Below are 21,193 nucleotides of genomic sequence, written 5' to 3'. Positions count from 1 at the left end.
CCATACTGTTTTTTGGACACTTGTCCACCTGGAAAGCCTCCTGTATCTGGTTGGAGCATCTTGTTTTTATGTGCACAGACTTTTGGAAAAGATCAAAAGGACTTGTAATGCCTCTCGTTTCATCCTAGAAGTGAAACTCAGAAGATGTCTGACGCTCTGTGCATTGAGGGATCATTGTTTGGTGAGTCCAGTTACAAGTAGAACAGTAGGTTGGTTAAAAAAAATTTAAAAAAATAAACATGTAAAGATTTTATTTTATTTTTTCTCTTGCAGGCTCAGAACAAGGGCAGCAAGGTATCCACATGAACCTTTTGTCTCCAACACATACAGCAACAAATCATTATGTTTTAGTTTTTAAACCTTGTTCTTTTTTTACGCTTCCCTTCAGATTGTGCTTCCTGTTACCTGATTAACATGAGCTCTGTCATGGGCGCTTTTGTAGCTGACATCGTTTTGACCATCTTCATCACCATCTCTGTGTTCTGCTTTGCAACACGCCACAGGAGGAGAAGGGAACGGGATTCCCACGACAGTGCGTTCTCCTCTTATTTACTTTTATTCTTGTTTGGTTAGAGAGCAGCAAACTGATCATTTTCCATCGGCGAACAGGTAAAAGAACTGTACCTTTATCAGCTTCAAAGAAAACGATAGAAGAAGCCACAGAATCTCCATACCAGGTAAAAACATCACTTCTTTTATCTGTTAAAAACACGACTTTAGAAAGTATATTAATCATTTTTTTAAATCTATTTTGTTTTTTTTTCAAGGAGTTACATGGAGTCCAGTCAGATGTCTACAGTGAGCTGCAACATTTTAGGAAATGACAGTAAAACAGGACTTAATAATGTAATAAATAAATTAAATTAATCTAACTTCGTGTCCTCAATTAGTTTTTGATGTATTAGAGAACACCAGCTTGTAATTTATCGTCTGGGAAACTTGTAGATAATGGTAAAAACAGTGTACAGTTGATTTAATGTTTTGTATTTTTTAATGTTTTTCAATGTTGTGGTGAGCGTGACATTTCCTGCATCCTGTCATTTAAATGTTTCTGTAATTAATGAATCTTGGATTAAACAAAAGTTTAAAAAAAAAAATCCTTTTTGGCTTGGACTATTTCAGATCAAAGTCATCACTGTTTGTGCGGCTTTCTCTGTTCAACCAATAAAAGTGACGCACGACACAAAATTCAATCAAAACTTCTTTATTTCTTACATTCTTCTACATAGTCAGATAACAAAGATGTATTTAAAGACAAAATATATATACATAAAGCAAATGTCTGCTTTCCACTGAGTCAACAGACGGTGGCTCCTGAGTCATTATGAGGAAGATGTGAGCTCTGAAAATAAAAGCACACAGAAGGAAAATAATTGTGATACGGTCACAACAGACTAAGGGCTTGGATGTAGGAAACTTATTCCACAATTAGACGAAATGTGGGAAAATACGAGCAGCGTCTAAAAATAAGTTTGGACGTAACCGTGTGACGAAGAAGAAACAGACCAGATCATCAGACAGCTCGGATCTTGGTCGGAGCAGAGAGGCCGCTGGGTTCTGATGGAGTTCAAACAGGAAACAATATAAATCAGTAACTTATCTTTATGTGTGGGTGCATCTTATTTACTGTTTGTCGTTTTCATCTCAGGAAGGAAAAAAACGTCCTTACTCAAAAGGTAGGTCTCAGAGCTCGTATCTTCTCTGCTCTCTGTGGGAAGATTCAGTTAAATGCTCACAAGTACTCCTGAAAAGGTTTGGTTGTCTCTTGAGTAACAGACGATTTGTTCTCACCATCATATTCCGTCAGTTTGCTCTCGTCTTCTGCAGGAAATCTGTCGTTTTGCTCCTCCAAACTGTCCCAGTCCGGCATCTCTCTGCTTCGATCCAGAACAAACATCCGGTTGACTCTTCCTGCCCTCTGGACATCAGAGCTTTGCCTGGTTCTGTCAGACACCGCCATCATTCCCTCTGTGCTGTTGTGATCAGTCTGATTACTTGCTTGGAGTTCCCCTCGAATCCGAATGTTTTTGCCAACTCGTGCCATCCTCCTCGATGGGACCTGCTCTTTGGCCACAGCTTTTGGAACCAGGATCTCATTGCTGTCAATGTCTAATGGGAGAGTTAAAGTTGTTGATGTGACATCTGCACACATGTGGGACATGTTCAGACCGTTTGACGATGGGCTCTATTGGAAGTTGCCATCTTACGTGAATGACTCCAGTTTGGAGAAGCGGTTCAGCTTTCACCAGATCGAAGAGCTGATAACCATTTTAAGCAAGGCTGAGAACTAAATGAGTTGCTGCCATCTTAACACAACTCCAGTCTGTAATTGTTCACAGCACTTCAAACAAACATTCTGTTATAAACTGTTATTCTGGCCCAAATACATATTTCTATCAGAAGTGCTTCAGACTGCACCAAAAATACCATAAATCCTGTATGTATTGAAACCATTGAATCATACATAATAACACTATAATGTGAACTTGACAGCAGCGTAAAGATTTATAAAATGGTGTTCAAATAAAAATCTTTTCATTTGATTTGTTTTAAACCGGCAGCAATTCACTTTGATCTTGGCCTCGCCAGCGGTTAGCTCGTTCATCTTCATTATTAAACGCTGCTTCCCCAAACTGTGGTCAATATCAGAGCTATCGTCAGCAGGTAAGATATTAATTGTTCACAATGCTTTCATAAAATCCCACTCTAAAAGATCTGAGCTTTGTTGACTATGGATAAATTAAATTTTGATTGTACTGCACCTTTGCTTTCTTCGCTTTGGTCAGATGCCACAGGTTCTGAAAAAGTAAGAAATGTTTAGGTTTTCTTCCTTTAAAATAATAATTATTATTAATTTATGAAAATATATAAATCTACTTACCTTGATATGTACCGGTCTCAAAACTCTCTCTGGATTTTGTGTCAGATAAATCTGAAAAGGAGTCATTATTTCGGAGCAACAGTCAGTTTGGATCTCAAATGGATAAATTTATTGAAGTTAAAAAAAAAAAATCTGCACCTTCAGAATCTTGGACATTTATGGGTCTGCTTGAAGAGTTTCTATGTCCTTTAGACATGAGAGGGCGAAAAAGCACAGATAGTGTCTTTACAAACAAATACTTTCAATAAGGGGTTCTGAAAATGAAAAAATAAAGTAGAAAATTAACATTTCTTTTTTTTATGTTCTCGTTTGTGAGTTTCTTAGGGAATCAAAAGTGGTTTGAGGATCTGGTGAGAAAAGTGAAAAAGCACATTTTGTAGTTTCAAACCAACATGTCTCTGAGAGCATCCTGCTTCACAGACCTGTGATCTTTGCAGGGACGGTCTTTTCCGTGATCGTGGCCAGAGCTTCTATAACAACAAGTGAGCAGCATAAGAGATCGTTTCAATTTTATTTTGCAAACATCATTCAAAAAAAAAAAAAGATAAATCTCACCATTTAGAAAACTTAACACGTTCTGTCTTTCACCTTGAAAAGAACGAAACAGTTTGATCGAACAAATCACTTCTCTTTTTTAACTAAGAGTTCAATAAAAATGAATGTTTACCTCTTACTGTTTCCACCATGGCTGCAAGAGGAAGCAGGAGCAGAAAAATCCTGAAGCTGAAGCAAAAGATAATTTGTGTCAACATTAAGAGAAACCCTTAATTATTTAGAAAAAAGAGAAAATCTTACAGCTTCATTGTTGATTTTGTCCCCGGCCGTGTCTTCTGTTCATCACAGTTCAGTTTGGGTTTTTATGTGCTGCTTTCAAGGCCCTACCTCCGCAGGTAATTACAGATTCCATCAAATCTATCAGATGGAGTCAAACAGATCTGTGTTTGTGAGGGAGCAACAATTAAAATTGTTTATGAGTTTACAAAGAACTATTCAACAGGAATACAACTGCTCTTTCAAGCCCACAAAGTGAGCTGTCTTTTAATTATGTCCTGATTGCAGGAAGCTGCTTTCTTTAAAAAAAAGAATGAAAGAAAAAGAAAATGCACCTGGATTTTCCTTTGGCTTTAAAAGATGCAGCAGACCATGTGTTATGTGGTATTTATCATCATTACTCCCTTGTTCATTCATCAGATGGAGCCGTTCCCTGACAAAGACTCTTTGAAAATCCCTTTTTTTTTAATAAAAAAGGATCCTGTGTTGGTGTAGAATGTCCAAAAGAACAAAATGCAGCAATTTGCTAATTAGAAAAACCCTGAATTTGACTTAATAGCCTAAAGGATATTGTAGTAAATGGTGAAAACACGTTTGATACAAAAAAATATATTTTTAAAAATTCTGAGTGTAAAGTCAGCAACACTTTTCAATTATTATTTTTTAAATAATGGACTAATTTTTTTAAATAAATAAATCTAGAATGCTGACAATTTAGCATTAATGTAATGTCTACAGATTGTTTAATATATAATTTATATTGGTTTGAGGCTAAAAACAATACATATTGTCTCTGAAAAAAATGTCGATTGGATCAGCGCACCTGGTTGCTCTCTTTGTTAGCTAATTAATTTATATTTTAATTTATGTTCTACCTTTGCTGAAGGGAGGTGACCCCACCATCAATCAATCTCTAAGCTCTGCATTTTAGCAAAAATTCTAGAAAAACTGATAAACTCTCAAATCAAACATGATCTGGACTCATTTAACATCTTACCTCCACATCAATCTGGTTTCAGGAAACAACACAGCACAACCACTGCTTCACTGAAGGTTTTTAACGACATCGTTGAAGCACTGGATGCTAAAGATTATTGTGCTGCACTTTTCTTAGACCTGTCTAAAGCTTTTGGCACTGTGGATCATGACATCTTGTGTCATAAGCTCTCAGAAATCGGTTTCTCAGAACACACCATTGGTTGGTTCACTATCTTTCAGATCGGAGACATTGTGTTCAACATAATGGTACTTCCTCCAGTTATTAACATAATGGTACTTCCTCCAGTTATTTAACAGTCAACAATGGTGTACCACAAGGCTCAGTCTTAGGATCCACCTTCTTTACAATCTATAGGTAATGTACTGTAGGTCAGAGCATCCCTGATGCCTCCTAACACTTCTATGCTGATGACACAGTTGTTTATTGTCGAGATAAAACAGTTGCTAAGATTTTCCAGCTTTTGCAATCCGCTTTCGACATCATCCAGTCAGATTTGTTCCGTCTCAAACTTGTCCTAAACACAGACAAAACCAAAGGGATGCTTTTTACAAACAGGAAGTCAGTCCCAGCGGTTCTTCTTTAGATTTTATCCTCAAATGGTGTCCCAATTGAGTTTGTTGATTCCTATAAATATATGGGTATCTTGGTCGACTCGCGTCTCTCTTTTAAGCTTCACGTGGAAAACCTAGTAAGGAAACTGAAAGTTAAACTGGGGTTCTTTTTCAGAAATAGATCCTGTCTAACTCTGAATGCTACGAAACGCCTCGTAACTGTGACTTTCCTTCCCTCCATTGACTATGGTGACATTATTTACATGAACGCTCCTATAAGCACCCTGCAGATGTTGGATGCTGTCTATCATGGTGCACCTTATACTCCTTCTCGGGCTTTGAGATCATCAGACCAAAAACCAGGCTGAAGCTCAGAGGAGATCGAGCGTTCTCAGTCGTGAGCCCTAAACTTTGGAACAATCTGCCCATCAACATTCGACAGGCCACCTCAGTCTCTGCTTTTAAAGCTCTCCTAAAAACACTTCTGTACTCACTGACATTTAACACAGGGTGATCGGATTTAGATTTAGTTTTTCATTGATGCTGATTCTGTTTATGCTTTTGTTATTATTCCTATTTAACACAAGGTCATCTGATCTGATTTAGTATTTCATTGTTTCTGACTGAGTTTATGCTTTTTGTTATTATTTCCTTGACTTTTGACACAACGTGATGTGATTTAGTATTTCAATGTTTCTAATTGTTTTTGGTTTTATATTTTTATTCCATGTGCTGTAAATATATCTTGCTACTTTTTATCTGATGATATGATATTTTTGTTAAGCACTTTGGTAACAGTTTCTGTTTTAAATGTGCTCTATAAATAAATCTGACTTGACTAAGAAACATACAGTAACTGGTTGTGACTACCATACCCACCATTGCACCCTGTATTCACTGGTTAACTGGTCATCATTAACATCACAAAGACTCTCTCACTGGTACATTTTCATCTTTAAATCACTTCTTGGTCTGCTGCCTTCATACATCTCCTCCTATATGTCTCTGCGTGAGTGCAGCTACAGCGTGCGCTCTCAGGACATTGTTACCTGTAGTGTTCCCTCTGTGAAGACTGAACTAGGCAAAAGGGCCTTCTCCTACTCCACTGCTGTTTCCTGGAATATCTTGCAAAAAGATCTGAAGCTCTCAACCTTGTCCTCTCTAGTGGCTTTAAACATCTGCCCAGTTCCTGGCAAAAACCAACAGAGACATGTTCCTGTTTTTAGTTTTCTACACCTCCTTACAACCTAGCTGTTTTGTTACATTTTCTTTTAAATACCATTTTTATTTCCACTTGTTAAAAAAAATTCTTAATTTGTATGCATCCTTTATGATTGTCTATTGTTGTCATCGTTATCCTCACTCTGTTAAAATCAGGTCTCTCTTGTAAATAAGTCCCTGAGGCTCATGAGACTATATAAATAAAGGTTGAATGAATTAATATAAAATGTAAGCAGATGTTTGTCAGGACAAAAACAAACGTTTCTACTTTTACTCACAACTCATCTTTAAAAAAAAAAAGCCCAGAATGAGAAAAAAATTGATCTATTATACAATTTTTTTTTTTGTTTGTTTGTTTTATGGCATAAAATTTCCTTTGATTAAACTTGTTTGAAACTGTAAAAGCTGTGAAAGATTAAACTAAAAAAGTGTCCTTTGATCAGCTACATGTGCACATCAAAATGTTTCTGAACCAGACCTGTTGGTGGCAGAACAAGTAAAAATCTGCCCATAAAACAAATGAAAAAGGAGCGCGCCCTCTGCTGGAATAACTGTTTGCACTAAGCTCGGTTGATCTCGAGCATCGCCATATTGACGTCCCAACAAGGCTGAGAAGGTAATCGTGCTATTTAATCGCAAATCCTCGTTGTTTTAGAACCGGTGTGGACTGCTTAAGGTGCGAGGAGAAGCTGGGGCAGAAGTAATTCAGCTGTAGTGCCATTGTGCTTCTCAAACACGGCGTTTATAGGATGTTTTTTCAAGGCGTTGTCGCGCAGTTGCCTCGCTAGTAGCAGTCTATTCACTCCCCTAGCTTACTAGCTTAGCACTTTTTAGCTCTTAAGAATTATATTCTTCGAAGCGTGACGTAAAGTCTGCGATACTTAATGGCCTGTAAATGTTAATTTACTGATTACACATTATTATTAAATCCCAATCGCGTTCTGTAGTGTGGTCGAGAGCAAAGAGTGACTTTCCAACCGGCTTTTTCCACTTTGGCGTTAACGAGCTAAAACTAGTTAGCATCCCAGCCAGCTTCCAGGTGTTGTATCGAGTTATGTTCCCTGGTCTAGAGATCCGCTTTGCCAACAGCTCCACCCCTTTCAGGCGACGGATGAAACGCGTGTTTGCAGCAAATTTGCCTCTGACGTTGCCGTTGAGTCGGGGGCGGAGCTGCTTAGTAAGCGCATCTCGACAGGGGAACGCAATACTACAGAACACCAGTTATCCATTCCACCGGTTCTACGGCGAGTTAGCCGTTAGCAGTGCTTGGGCCGTGGGCCGTAGTGCGTACTCAGACCTTTTTCCTTAAAGTATCATGCGGGCAAACCGTTTTTAATTAACGTGTATCACGAACTAGTAATACTGTTTTATCGATTGAATGCTTCCCGTGGCTGTATTTACTTTACACGAACTAATTATCATTAGCTTTATTAGTTTGCTCGTGTTTGCCTGATTGACTATCGATTTAATTCAGCCCACTTTCTGGCTTTTTCCTCTCAACAGGAGGCGTTTGTTATAACCCCAGTGATGACTGTATTGAACCCTGTACCTCCTGATTAGACTGGTTGGACGCCCCCATTTAACACACAGGTTTCTCCATTTCACACTGTCAAATGTAAATTGAATTGTGTGTTTTAATTTAAAATGATAACGTTTGTCACTGTAATTTGTTTTCATCTTGTTTTGTTTTAAAGAACATCCTATCCTATCAAACCTTTTGTTCCCCAGTATTTAAAACCAATGCTGCTAATGATTGCATAAGATTTGAGGTAACTAATTTTTTTTGTTTTTGTCTCATTTAGTTTTCTTACCATAAAGACACCCCAGCAACTCCGGTTAACATTATCACTATCCTGGAGGAAAACTCCCAGGTAACGTGCTATCGACACTCAAATATTAATGTATCTTTAAGGTCCTCACATACTCGGGCGTACTGTCATACTCGAGCGTACAGATTTTAATTCTCTCGTGACAAATTCCTTCATTCCTCACAATTTCAGTCATGGCGTCAGCAGGCGAGAAGGAAGAGATCTTGTCTCTTGGCAATAAAACAAAAGAAAAGAAGGTGATGCTTAAACAAGACCAGGGATGAAGAAGGGGAATTTAATACACTGGAGGACATGAAGACAGCGAGAAACATTTTGAATATTTTCAAATGGATTCTAGCAAGTTCGATGAGCTAGTTGGGCTCTTAGCCCAGTTTCTTCACCACCAGGGCAGCCACGGCACACCTGTCCACGCTGCACAGAGAGCTGCAGTCACGCTGCGCGTCCTTGCGACTGGTTACTTGGAACACAGAGAGCGGTTGGTGTCGCATACAAAACAGTTCGTTGCCGGGCAGTTTATTGTGCGACACAGCGTACGCGGTCATAAAAATGTATCTTTGCACGGACATGTCCGGCAGACGTCCGCGTTGAGTGCACCTCGAGTGCGCGCGGACCTCCGCGGAGTGAAGTATGCCCGAGTATGTGGGGGCCTTTACTGTATTGATGATCTGCTCATTTAGTATCCAAACTGCATAATGTTTTGTTGATACTGAGGTTAAAATGGTTTGTACGTTTTGTTTTTGTCTTGTTACAGGACATTTTTTAGAAAAGATTTTGTGCAGAATATGTCTGGCCCTGTTCCAAGCCGCTCTCGAGTTTACCCTGATGTAAACACACAGAGGCCTCGGGAATACTGGGACTATGAGTCCCATGTTGTTGAATGGGGGTAAGAGAAAAATATATATATTTTAGTGATGCTTTAATTTTTTTTTCCTTTCTTTTGATGCTCTATTCATCTCGGCATTATTAATGAATAGATGTTTTCCCCCCTTCTCTTAGTAACCAAGATGACTATCAGCTCGTCAGAAAACTAGGAAGAGGCAAATACAGTGAAGTATTCGAAGCCATAAACATCACAAACAATGAAAAAGTGGTCGTTAAAATACTGAAGGTAGGACAGTTATGGCTTGGTTCAGACAAACAGTTATTTTCTCTTTTCTGGGGGGATTTTCTGTGATCTTATTAACTTTTTCTGGTTTGCAGCCTGTCAAGAAAAAGAAAATCAAGAGAGAAATAAAGATCCTGGAGAATCTGAGGGGTGGTCCAAATATCATCTCACTGTTAGATATCGTTAAAGATCCTGTGGTAATTTTGAGTTAATTTATGCTGAGTAAAATTACACGCGTTGTATATTTACGTTTCATGCATAAACTTTTCTTATTATTATTTTATTTTTAGTCTCGAACTCCTGCTCTGGTCTTTGAACATGTCAACAACACAGATTTCAAGGTAACAAGTGATTTTATTTATTTATTATGTTACTTGCAATTTTGACCTGGCTAATACAAAATGTTTTTTCTGTTTAAATGTTTTTTCATTCAACAGCAATTGTATCAGACACTGTCAGACTTTGACATACGGTTCTACATGTATGAAATCTTAAAGGTAAGCAGTACTCTACATTTCAAATGGCATCTCTAATAAAAGAGCAGTTTGAGGTTCTGTGTTTAGTTTTAACATCTTAAATTCCTTTGTTCCATTTGACTCAAAAGGCTCTGGATTACTGCCACAGTATGGGCATCATGCACCGTGACGTAAAACCCCACAATGTAATGATTGATCACGAACACAGAAAGGTACGGTCGATGATCCCGATTAGTTTTTCATACAGTTTATGTACAGATTTTAAAATGTACGCAAACTTGTCATTCCAGCTCCGTCTAATTGACTGGGGTCTGGCAGAGTTCTACCATCCAAACCAAGAATACAACGTGAGGGTGGCGTCCAGGTACTTCAAAGGCCCTGAGCTGCTGGTAGACTACCAGGTGAGGTCAATCCCAACCCAACATTTGCAGAAGGAGAGGAGAAATGGAGAGGAGTGAAGTAAGGGATTAAATGGAAGCTTCTCTGCCTCTATTATTATTTTTAGATGTATGACTACAGCTTGGACATGTGGAGTCTGGGGTGCATGCTTGCCAGCATGATCTTCAGAAAGGAGCCTTTCTTTCATGGTCATGACAATTATGATCAGGTATGATCTATCTGCTCTTTTTTTAATTAAAATATTTTAATGAATTCATTATGTTGGTGTGATAGCAGTGCCAAGATTGTTTTTACTTTACAGTATATAGCATCTGAACTTCACCAAATAAATCATATTTGAACATTATACTTTTATTTTTTATTTTTATAGGTTATAATTGTTTATTTTTTACAGATTTTTTTAGAGCTTCATTTGTATACTTTCTTAGTGTTTGTGACTTCTACATGTGCTTTGATTATATTGTAGCAGGTTATGCTAAACTTGCTGCTTGATTACCGTAATTTCCGATCTATAGCACGCACCGGACTGTTAAGTTGCGCACACTGAATTTAAATTATAACGCAGTTTTGTACATAAGCAAGACACCTATGTATACGCCATAGGTGTCCATTATATCAGAAACTGTGCACAGCTCTTGTTGTAGTACAAGAGTCAACCACAAGATGTCAACTCATAGACATTACCAATGTGTTTGCTTTTCAACAACAAGCAGACTGATCAGATGTAAATGGACTGTACTTATATAGCGCTTTTCTATCTTATTTCAAGATACTCAAAGCGCTTTACACAACAATCTGTGTCCTCATTTACCCATTCACACAGCACTCTACTAGTAGAGCTCTACAAAGCTAATTGAACAAATCATTCTAAAGAGACTAATCAGAGCTTTATCACATTCATACACTGATGGGACACACATCAGAGGCGATGAGGGGTTCAGTGTCTTGCCCAGGGACACTTCGTCATGTGACTGCTGGTGGATGTCCATGTAAGCAGCTGCTCTCACTCATGGTTTCATCTACTGAATAACCTTCATCCTACAGAATTAACAGAAAACAAATAGACTAAAGCCCTATTCACACGGGATTAGTTTTATTTAGGGACCAACCACATGAAATAAATAAATTACTCCCCAACGTCTGCTTTTTATGTGGCACATTCTCACAGGATAACCAAAGCCTGAGATTTAGCTGAAATTTACGGACATCTTCCGGATATGATGTTAACGCGCTGCAAGTCACATTAAGCTCAGATGGACAGCTGTCACCGGCTGCGCACGTCCGCTGACCTGTCGGTTGAAATGGACTTGCAACTTGTCCAAGGTGTCTCCCACCTCTTGTACAGTGATAGCTGGACATGGGCACCATCGATCCCCGCTACCCAAAAAGGAAGAAGCGGGTAAATATAAATGGATATATCGATCAGCTGATCACCGGCTGCGTGCGTCTCCACACCTGCTGTCATCTGCGATGAAGGAAGTTGCAGCATCTACAAAAGCCGACACGAGCAGCACTTTCATTTAAAATTGCCTTTTCTATATTTTTCCAAATGATTTTGCTTAGAAAACTAAAACAAAAACGCCTCATTACGTATCGGATCCTGCCCATTTCTGTCCAAATCACAGAGATGCCTATTCACGTTGGATTAGTATTATCGCAGGATCTCGGAGTTCAGCAAAATATAGTAGGTAATTTGCGGGGGAATTTTTACTTTACAAATTACTGACATGGCCGATTCGCACAGGATTAACAATACAGACGAGCTCTGTAATTATTACAAATAGCATGTGGTTCCCTAGGTAAAACTAATCCCGTGCGAATAGGTCTTAAGAAGAACAGACTACCGGTAATCAGTAAGTACACTTCTAAATTACCGTATTAAAATTTGACATACCAGTAAATTTACCCACAATTCACAGTCACAGCAGAACATGTACCATTAAGTTGGTAATGGTAAATGTTCATTAAATTATTGTCATTGATTTTTATTGTTGAGCAAGTTTTTGGTAACAGTTGCTCTTTTTAAAATATGCTTTATAAATAAATTTGACAACTTTCTGCTGTGCAGCACACAAGTCGTGAGAAAAGGTTTGTAGGCTCAAACATCCAAGTAGTTGACAAAAAAGGTTAAATCATGTCATCTGGACCAGTTTCTTTAAGGAAGAAATGTTTTGTCTTCCATCAGGAAGACTTCATCAGTCTGCAGCCTGCCAACCAGATCTGTCCCATAAGTAGCCTTCACTGCTGTGTTTCAAGCCAACCTCCTGTTGGAATCTCAGAAGCAGGCTTTGAACACATGCAAAGGGACCCATGTGTCCAAAACAATCAATCATCATGTATAACAATCAAGTGCTTTAGGCCAGATGGCCGACTTGGCCTACTCACAGAAACCGCCTGAGGACAACCAAGGCCAAAATGGTTCCGAAAAAAGGTTTGTAGGCTCAATTATCCAGGTAGATAACAAAAAAAAGAAAGGTTAAATCATGTCATCTGGACCAGTTTACTCACGGAGAAGGGGGAACTCCCTGCTCACATTCTCTCTGCTGTGAGATAACATATTTACCGGTACCCTACACAGAAAGATTTTTTTAAACTTTGATTTCATTTGAAGTCATCTCAGGGCACTGCACAGAAACATTCGCATTCATAAAAAGTCAGTAAATACCGTTATTTATTTAAGGAGCCAGAGATTTTTAAACAGAAGCTAAACTGTCTATCTTGGGGGGGATGATCTCGGTACTTTATTGGACATTCGGGTAATTTCTGGTCACATGGCCAGAGTGAGATTATGGGTATTTAGTAGTAAAATTGGAACCATGAGCGACAGAGGTACCCGTCATGAATACATGTGGCATACACTGTATGTCACAAAATCCTGCCTCCAAGAGGGTGGTGTGCTATATGAGTGCTCAAGAGTGTTAAGCGAAAATGTTAGTTGATGGTAGGAAGTTTAGCAGCCTGTCAAAATAAAATATTGAAGTGCATAGATTAGCCACTGCTGTGTACATGCTGCTGAGTCTAAGGTATGAGGAAAAAAGTAGCGGTGGCATCTTGTAATGAATCTGTAAAGTAGTTGGTCTTAACTGTTTTTCTAGTTGTATTGTTTTTGATTAAATAATTTAAACCCAGCAAATAATAAACCTATACAGCAGATTTTAAAGCAGGCTTTATAAAAAAATGTAAAAAAGTTAAATCTCACAGCTTCAGAATGTACCCCCACCCCCATATTCTCTAAATATAATTTAGTGTTGGAAATTTTTTGGCATCTTTTGATTTAATTGTGATTCAGAGCACTGGGATGTAATTATAAAACAATTATTGATACATCCACAGTCTCTTAAAACATAATCCAGGATATAAAATCTCTCAGACCTAAAATAAACACATTATTTTGCTCTATGCTGCAGAATTAAAAGCGATTATGGAAACTAAATGAACAAAAGGAGTGAAAATGCTGAGTGCGGGGATTTTGTGGCAAAGGATGTCCATGTTAGAGCTGTCTTACCTACTTTCTTCTGTTTTCACAGCTCTTTTTTGTTATGTTGTGGTGTGGGAAATGTCCTGTTAGTATTTTTGTCACAAGTGGCTCCAACGTTCAAAACTTGGAGCACAACCACTAAATGTGGACGCATATCTTTCACAGTGAAAGTTGCTTCAGACTGTTTGCTTCACAGTTATTGAGTTCGTTGTAAACTTTGATGTCCTCTGTTAGCAGCAGCAAGGAGCTACTTCCGGCTGTGTTACCTTCTTCCTCCTCCAGATGGAAAGATCTACACAACTTTCATGTAGAGTGGCTCTTGTCGACGTCATTTTTCCATTTAACTTAACAGAAGGCAAAATACTTCCAAACACTGACTGTCAATAGAAATCAAAGGAGCTGTTTGTTTGTCGCGGTCAGCCATTTTGTTCTCTTCTCTGGTGTGTGCATGCCAAAGATTTTAGACATTTTAAAATGTATTCCAAATTGTTAATGTACACATTGGGATTCATCAATAAATAGACTGTAACACCCAGCCCTAGTATGTGTCCATCAGGGTGATTAGTGGTAAGCTATGAGTGTATGGTGGTTGGGATGTTATCTTTGATCATATTAGTGTTCAGAGTTACACGAGGTTGGTATGAATTGTCATTTGACTCCAACGGTGTTTTCAAAACCTGCTTTATTTAGAGCCATTAACTTTTGCACACACCTGAACGTGTGTATTTGCAGTTTTTGGATCGATTTTATTATTTAGGAACATTTTATCATACATCTATGAATGAATGTTTTTGTTCCATACAAGAGGGTTTGGATGACTTTGTCATTTTAAATGAATGAATTACCTTTTTAATTTTCTCCAGCTTGTGCGGATTGCAAAAGTACTTGGCACAGAGGACCTGTATGACTACATCGACAAGTACAACATTGAGTTGGATCCACGGTTTAACGACATTCTGGGAAGGTTCGCTTTTTATTTTCTTTCTTTCTTTTTTTTTGCTTTGTTTAAAGAAAGGGTTAAATTCAGCCGCAGGGTCTAATAGAGCTTTTTCGCTTTCATTGTTTATTTTCTTCATTTGTGCTTCACTCAGACATTCTCGCAAAAGATGGGAGAGGTTCGTGCACAGTGAGAACCAGCACCTGGTCAGCACAGAGGCTCTAGACTTCCTGGACAAACTGCTGCGCTACGACCATCAAGTTCGCCTCACGGCCAGAGAGGCCATGGATCATCCCTACTTCTGTACGTTTGCTTTCTCGCCTCACTCGGTCCTTGAATGTGTCGCCACAAATGAGAGAACACTTTGTCAGATCGACGCTTGTGTGAACCAACGTAATTAATGAGGCGCTCCCAACCATTCATGTTCTCAGATCCCATCGTCAAAGATCAGGGAAGAGGGGCCACTCCTGGGGGGATGGCTGCCAGCTCCACTCCAGTCAGCTCCTCAAGTATGATGGCTGGTAAGTTCTGTCAGTTGTGGCCTCGTGCTTTTGCAGTTTACAGTAGTCCCTCGTTTATTGTGGGGGTTAGGTTCCACCCCCCCTGCAACAAGTGAAAATCTACAAAGTAGCGACGTTATATTTATTTTAATATTTATATATGTTAAGGCTTTAGAAACCCTTTCCACACTCTTACAATGTTCTAAACTCTTAAACCTACGTCATTTTAACAACATACGTACAGGACTGTATATGCAGCTACTAAATTTTACTCACCAGTTAGACAGAACAGGAGCGGCTCTCGGTTCCGGTCCGACTGTTCCAGTCCGACTCCGTTCGTTTCTTCAGACATACCCTGCAGTGATGAGGCCCACAATCAATCTTCTAAACTCTTAAACCTACTAATTTTAACAACATACTTAAATGTAGCTAATAAATTTTGGTATTTACCAGTGCGTCCCCGCTCGGAGGTCCACGTGGGCTGACTAGGAGCTCTCAAGATTCACAGATGGGTCTGGAGGTCTGGTTCGGTTAGGTGGGTTCAGTATGGCTTCTCTGCATCTGCTCGGTGCCCATCAGAACAAAACCTTTAGTTTTTCAGCAGAAGGAAACGGGGCTTCTTGGTTAATGGTTTATGAACAAATAAGCACAACTGAACAAGAAGTATAAAATAACTTTCCTGTAAACACAAAGTATTAAAAATACAATCTCTTACAAATGAAATGGTCACGTTTGAGTTGTCAAATATTCCCTTGTAAATAAAACTAAATAATAAAAAATAAATTTCACATTTGCTATTTGGAGAAGTAAACAATGAGTTGTGCAAATATGGCATGTGCAAAGGCCTACCTCTGTAAAGGCCTTAGAGGTATCTCTTGTAAACAGTTAAAGACTAAATAATTCTATTATGTGTTTTTTTTTCTTTCAACCTTTATTTAGACAGGTAAATCCCATTGAGCCTCGAGGACTCATTTAAAGAGAGACCTGATTTCAACAAAGAATGATGACGACAATGGACAACAGCGACAACAATAAACAGTTATAAAAAGTCATACAATTTTTTTTATTTTTTACAAATAGGATCGCTAAAAAAGAAAAGTAACAGAGTGTAAAGGCCCATCTCTGTGTAAATGCCTTACAGGTAGTGTCAGCTCTGCTGCTGCCGCTTCAACATTCAAAATTTCCTCCATTTTCTCAACCGCACTGTCTCTTTTGCTTCTTGTTACAGACTGGATGGAGTGGAGTCATGTGACTACAGACTGCACGTAGCACAATGTCTTAAAGGGACATGAGCATAGCTAACCTATACACAGCCAAAAGACAAAACAACTTTTATTTTTTTAAAACGCCGAAAATACCGATATGGGCAAAAGGACGTCGATCATTGTTATAAATTTCGGTGTCGGTTAATTTTCGGTATGTTGCCCAGCCCTACCCTGTTGCCTTCTGGGAAATGTGGTAGTTGTGAGCAGGAATAAAGTGCAGATTAACTGAGAGAAAACTACAAAAATGGTGACGCCTGTCCAAAGTATTTTATTTTTTCGTTAACTTTTTACTGTACAGTACTGTATCCAGTACTGTCCCAATCACGTGAGTAATATTAAAGTAGACAATCGTGTCCTGTACAGTTTTTTTTTTTTTGTACAATATGTACTGTATGTTCACAAACCGTGATAGAGCGAGGCCGCGAAAGTCGAACCACGAAGTATCAAGGGACTACTGTACTGTTAAAGATGACAAAGAAGTCCGATTTATATATGTCTGACAAAGACTGACGTGTTAAAATAAGACGTTTTGTTTTGAATAAGCTTCTCTTCTGTTTCAGGCATCAACTCCATGTCCTCCTCACAGCCACTGGCTAACATTGCTGGATCCCCCGTCATCTCTGCCCCCAACACTCTGGCCACACAAGTCCCCGCAGCCACCGGGGCCCAGCCCTGAAACAGCTTCCTCACCTGTGTTAATGTGTGCTCGTGGTCATGTCCTGGGTCCCAAGGCCATGGCTCCCCTTTTTATGTTGGGAAAAAAATTTAAAAAAGATGATTTAAATAAAAAAATAATAAAAAAAATTTGCTTTTCACATTCAGTTGTATTTTGACACCTGGACTTGACAGAAATGCATTGTTGCACCTGTCACGTCGATTAGAAATTAATTTGGGTGTGTTATTTGACAATGCCATTGTCTAGAAATTCTAATGAGATGTAGACATAAAGAGAATGGATAATAAAATTTATTTTGTATGTTCCAAATATACAGTCTTGCTTGAAATTGTTTTGATGGGGAATCCTGCTGTATTACACTGTGAACCTTGACATGGCTTCACAAAACGACAGGTTCGGGGAGTCTGGTGTGTCCCGCCCCAACAAAGCTCGCCGGTTGCACACATTGTAATGTGCAGGAGTTAGTGTTTTTTTTTTTCTTTTTAAGTTGTTTAGATGCTATTATCACTCTTCAATTGGACTTCTTTTGTAGATATTCTACAGTTACTGTCAGGTTGCATGCACCCAATGCTGAGTTTCACAGGGTCGATAGATTGCCAATTTTATGTTACTTTCACTTCTGTATGTGTATGTAAGTGTCCATGTTTGTTTTTTATGAAGTCTCTTACACTTGATTTTGATTACATAGACAATTTTGTAACGTTTTTGTTTTATGTTGGGAGGAGTCATCAACTTCGGGAAAAACAACTTCAGAAATAAACAATTTAAAAAGGGCTTTTCAGGCACCACACGTTCTTGACTGCAACCTAACAACTGGTCGTGTCAACCTAAACGGATGGATTTCAAGTGAAGCAGCTTTCATATCTCATGTGTTGCATCAGGTGTGCACTTCATAATTCCAATTGGCCAAATACATTTTATGAGGGCACTGTATGTCAGTTGATAGAGCTGCTGCCTCTCAGCGAGCGGGTCGCCCCAGTTCAAATCTCAGCCGGGGGTCCTTCTAGGTGGAGTTTGCATGTTCTCTCCGTGCATGTGTGGGTGTTATGATCATTTTTTTAGGATTTGAGTTGTTTTAAGATGGCATGCAGCAACTTTGGTCTTGACTCCACTTATAGCTCGTTAATTAGCTCAGAATTTAACTTCTGTCCTAACTGGGATTGTTTAAAGAGCTATAAATGTACTGTACTTACATAGCGCCTTTCTATCTTATTTCAAGATACTCAAAGCGTTTTACACTACAATCTGTGTCCTCATTTACCCATTCACCCAGCACTCTACTAGATCTCTACAAAGCTAATTGAACAAATCATTCCAAAGAGACTAATCAGTCACATTCATACACTGATGGGACGCACATCAGAGGCTTTGAGGGGTTCAGTGTTTTGCCCAGGGACACTTCAGCATGTGACTGCTGGTGGATTCGAACCCCCAACTCTTGCATTGGAGGACGACTGCTCTAACCACTCAGCCACTGCCGCCCAATCTATCTGGGCTATTTTTTCACAACCCTTCCAAAGAACCCCACGTCACGACATCTGAACTTGTCTCTAAAGAAGCACGAGGGTTTGCTTTGTAAACAATATAAAAGCACACCTTTGTTAAAAATGTTCAAAACTGGGAATGTGAGTCAGTTTAACGTCTATACTTTTTTGTCTTTATTAAATCTAAACACTAAAGTGACCCCAGTTGTTCTAGAAGAGATAAGAGGTTAAAATTACAGACGTGGATGACCCTGTTATTAGGCAAGTATGCCTTTGGGATAAAAGGTTGAACAACAGTTGTGTTCTGTTTGTCACATTCCTCAGCTGTGTCCCATATTTACTGAGATAAGAGCCACACAGTCGAAACTGGGCCCTTCAAGAAATGAACATTTAGAAAGACTCAAAAATGTCCCTTTCTTAGACTTGATTGTGCACCTTTTTAGATATATTTTAAAATGTATTAGAGTTTGTTTTATGGCTCTTTGTAATGTTCATATTTTCAACAACTCTATTAAACTGCCTGGGAATGATGATCAGAAGAAATGGAAATTTAGACATTATTTTAATGATTTTATTCAGTTAGTCAATCTAATCTGTGTTTTGCATGACATATCTTGTGGTCGATTTTTAAGTTTTGGTAGCACTTTTAGTCGTCTCCACGCGACTGCTTTTTATTTAAAAATTTAGTTGCATTGATTCAGTCTGTGGCCTTTTATTTTGGTGTTGCATTTATACCTTTGGTTTCGTGAAATTTCACATTTTCTCTTTCATTCATGTAGTTTTTGCTGTTGTTTCTCATTGGCTTGTTAGTTTCTTGGCCTTTTCTGGTAATTTTGTGCTTCTTTTAGCTTCTTTTTAATTTTATTCTCGACGTTTTTGCATCTAGTCTACAATTAGTTTTCAAAATTAAGATGCATTCAGGTACTTTTTTTAATGTCGATGATTACACCATGTGGCGCTCACATGAAAAACAAACCAAACAATTTTCTGATTTAAATTAGCTTCAAGCTAAATTATTTCACACAACATGCTCTATTTAAATCGAATCCCATAAAAATAGATACATTTTAAGTAAATGCGAAGCGAAGTGTTTCTAGGGCGCAGTCAAAGAGCAACGGAGCGAAATCGATCAAAGAAAGCCGAGTTTATGTGTGTCCGATGGTTGTGAACGCAGCACCAGTTGTTTTCTAGCAGGCGTGGCTCGCTCGTGCTGCTGCAGATCTACTTCTTCTTGTTGATGAGAATGGGGAAAGTTGCTTTAATTTCAGTAGCAGTGGCCGTGCTGTCGGTGCTGCTTGGAGAGAGGCTCGTCAATTTAAGGTAAAGTAAATTCAGCTCCGTTTTGAGCGTCTTAAAAACAGTTAAAAAGTTTGCTTCAGTCTGTCATTGTGTCCTGCAGCAAAAGGTATCTCGCCTTCAGGGAGGTAACTCCAAATCATCTGCCCAACTGTGTCACACTCAAAAAGATAGGTGAGAATTTTAGCATCACGTTAAGGAAATTTAAGAAGATTTCTCTTTAATAGCGTTTCTCTGTCCAGATCACGGGTCCGAGGATATAACTGTCATGGGACACGGGCTGGCCTTCATCAGCACTGTGAGTGTTGTAATTTAAAAGTCTGCAGGTCCAACTCACCTAAGACAGAACACAATCGTGCAGCAAATGGAATGATTTTTCAATGCCATATGTTTCGGCTGCTTTAAGGGGCTCAAATACCCTGGACTGCCATCCTCAGACATGCCAGGGAAAATCTACACCCTTGACCTCAAAGATCCTCTTTTGAAACCACTGGAGCTGCGAATGCCAAGAAACTTTGACCTGGACTCCTTCAACCCTCACGGCATCAGTTTGTTCGTAGATCCAAGTGGTAAGTCTGTTGGCAAAATATCTCCTGAGCCACAGTTTTACTGAAAATAATCATCGGATGTACCACAACTTGCATTTCCCATCCAATTTTTGACGTTACTTTACAGTGATTGGGGGGATTCGAACCGGCAACCTTCTAATCGCAGGCTGTCCTTCTCTAGCCTCTGTGCCACCACTCCTCACCGTTTGATATATATTTTGCTAAAACTTGGTGTGGTAGTAGTTGAGAGTCATTCAGAACTTATCTGAGGGAGGCATATTTACGGTCTGACTTATTTGTCCGTTAGCAAAATATTTCATGATTCACTGGACAGATTTGAATGAAACTTGCAGAAATTAATCATTGGATGTACATCTACAACTTTTAGAGTCTTAATTCATGAGGGCAGCCCCAGCTAATCAACGTTCTGCTCTTTCAGGACAATCCTGCGATGACTTTTGGTATTGGTTCAGCTTTAGCTTTTTCAAATATTTAGCCTGTTTTCAGATCAATTCAAGTTTTTCATTCTTTTACTTTCAGCCTAGTTAACTTATTTCTGCTAATTTCAGCTGGTTATGGTCCGTTCAGCTTATTTATGCTAGTTTCAATTATTTCAGCTACTATTTAGCTGTTTTTATTTTTTTCAGCTGATTCCATATTTTTGGCACTCATTTCCACTCGTTTCAGCCTGAGTCAGCAACAATGTGCTGTCTCGACTTGCTTCTGGTAATTTAAGATTCTTTCTGCTTTTTTAGCTGATTTTTTTTTTTTTTTTT

General features: G+C 38.8%; 3 protein-coding genes across 4 annotated transcripts in view; all 3 read left to right on the top strand.

The window, feature by feature from the left end:
• Nucleotides 1-144: 144 nt before the first annotated feature.
• LOC119410130 (transmembrane immune signaling adaptor TYROBP) lies at nt 145-824 on the top strand. Its single transcript, XM_037677037.1, has 5 exons — nt 145-181; nt 274-294; nt 389-532; nt 610-677; nt 768-824. The coding sequence occupies exons 1-5, from the start codon at nt 145-147 to the stop codon at nt 822-824; spliced, it is 327 nt and encodes a 108-aa protein (XP_037532965.1).
• Nucleotides 825-6,965: 6,141 nt separating this feature from the next.
• LOC119409461 (casein kinase II subunit alpha) lies at nt 6,966-17,863 on the top strand. 2 transcript variants are annotated; one of them, XM_037676354.1, is made up of 15 exons: nt 6,966-7,040; nt 7,928-8,014; nt 8,227-8,295; nt 9,005-9,136; nt 9,250-9,361; nt 9,454-9,555; nt 9,649-9,699; nt 9,796-9,855; nt 9,963-10,046; nt 10,125-10,235; nt 10,340-10,441; nt 14,575-14,675; nt 14,803-14,951; nt 15,080-15,169; nt 16,974-17,863. In XM_037676354.1, exons 4-15 carry the CDS (start codon nt 9,036-9,038, stop codon nt 17,087-17,089), a joined length of 1,179 nt encoding a protein of 392 aa, XP_037532282.1. In that variant the 5' UTR covers nt 6,966-7,040; nt 7,928-8,014; nt 8,227-8,295; nt 9,005-9,035; the 3' UTR covers nt 17,090-17,863. The 2 variants fall into 2 exon arrangements, with proteins under 2 accessions (XP_037532282.1, XP_037532280.1); XM_037676352.1 differs by having other exon boundaries at nt 7,928-8,039.
• A 1,947-nt stretch (nt 17,864-19,810) lies between these two features.
• The window catches only part of LOC119410129 (serum paraoxonase/arylesterase 2), a 5,761-nt gene continuing 4,378 nt past the window's right edge, over nt 19,811-21,193 (top strand). The window contains exons 1-4 of the mRNA XM_037677035.1: nt 19,811-19,893; nt 19,973-20,043; nt 20,112-20,167; nt 20,276-20,438. Coding sequence (XP_037532963.1) covers nt 19,811-19,893; nt 19,973-20,043; nt 20,112-20,167; nt 20,276-20,438 — 373 coding nt within the window. The remainder of the gene's footprint in view (nt 19,894-19,972; nt 20,044-20,111; nt 20,168-20,275; nt 20,439-21,193) is intronic.

This window comes from Nematolebias whitei, chromosome 5, assembly GCF_014905685.2.
Source record: "Nematolebias whitei isolate Nwh7 chromosome 5, NemWhi1, whole genome shotgun sequence".
NCBI lineage: Eukaryota > Metazoa > Chordata > Actinopteri > Cyprinodontiformes > Rivulidae > Nematolebias > Nematolebias whitei.
Note: the sequence above shows the minus strand (reverse complement) of the source record. Positions and strands in the feature narration are given on the sequence as shown.

Excerpts from the sequence above, each read along its gene's own strand:
- LOC119410130 (XM_037677037.1), top strand. The coding sequence starts at position 145 with ATGTCTGACGCTCTGTGCATTGAGGGATCATTGTTTG. Across the intron at positions 533-609 it reads GGAACGGGATTCCCACGACA|GTAAAAGAACTGTACCTTTA; the intron begins GTGCGTTCTCCT and ends ATCGGCGAACAG. Across the intron at positions 678-767 it reads CCACAGAATCTCCATACCAG|GAGTTACATGGAGTCCAGTC; the intron begins GTAAAAACATCA and ends TTTTTTTTCAAG.
- LOC119409461 (XM_037676354.1), top strand. The coding sequence starts at position 9,036 with ATGTCTGGCCCTGTTCCAAGCCGCTCTCGAGTTTACCCTGATGTAAAC. Across the intron at positions 9,556-9,648 it reads ATATCGTTAAAGATCCTGTG|TCTCGAACTCCTGCTCTGGT; the intron begins GTAATTTTGAGT and ends TTTTATTTTTAG. Across the intron at positions 15,170-16,973 it reads CTCCTCAAGTATGATGGCTG|GCATCAACTCCATGTCCTCC; the intron begins GTAAGTTCTGTC and ends CTTCTGTTTCAG.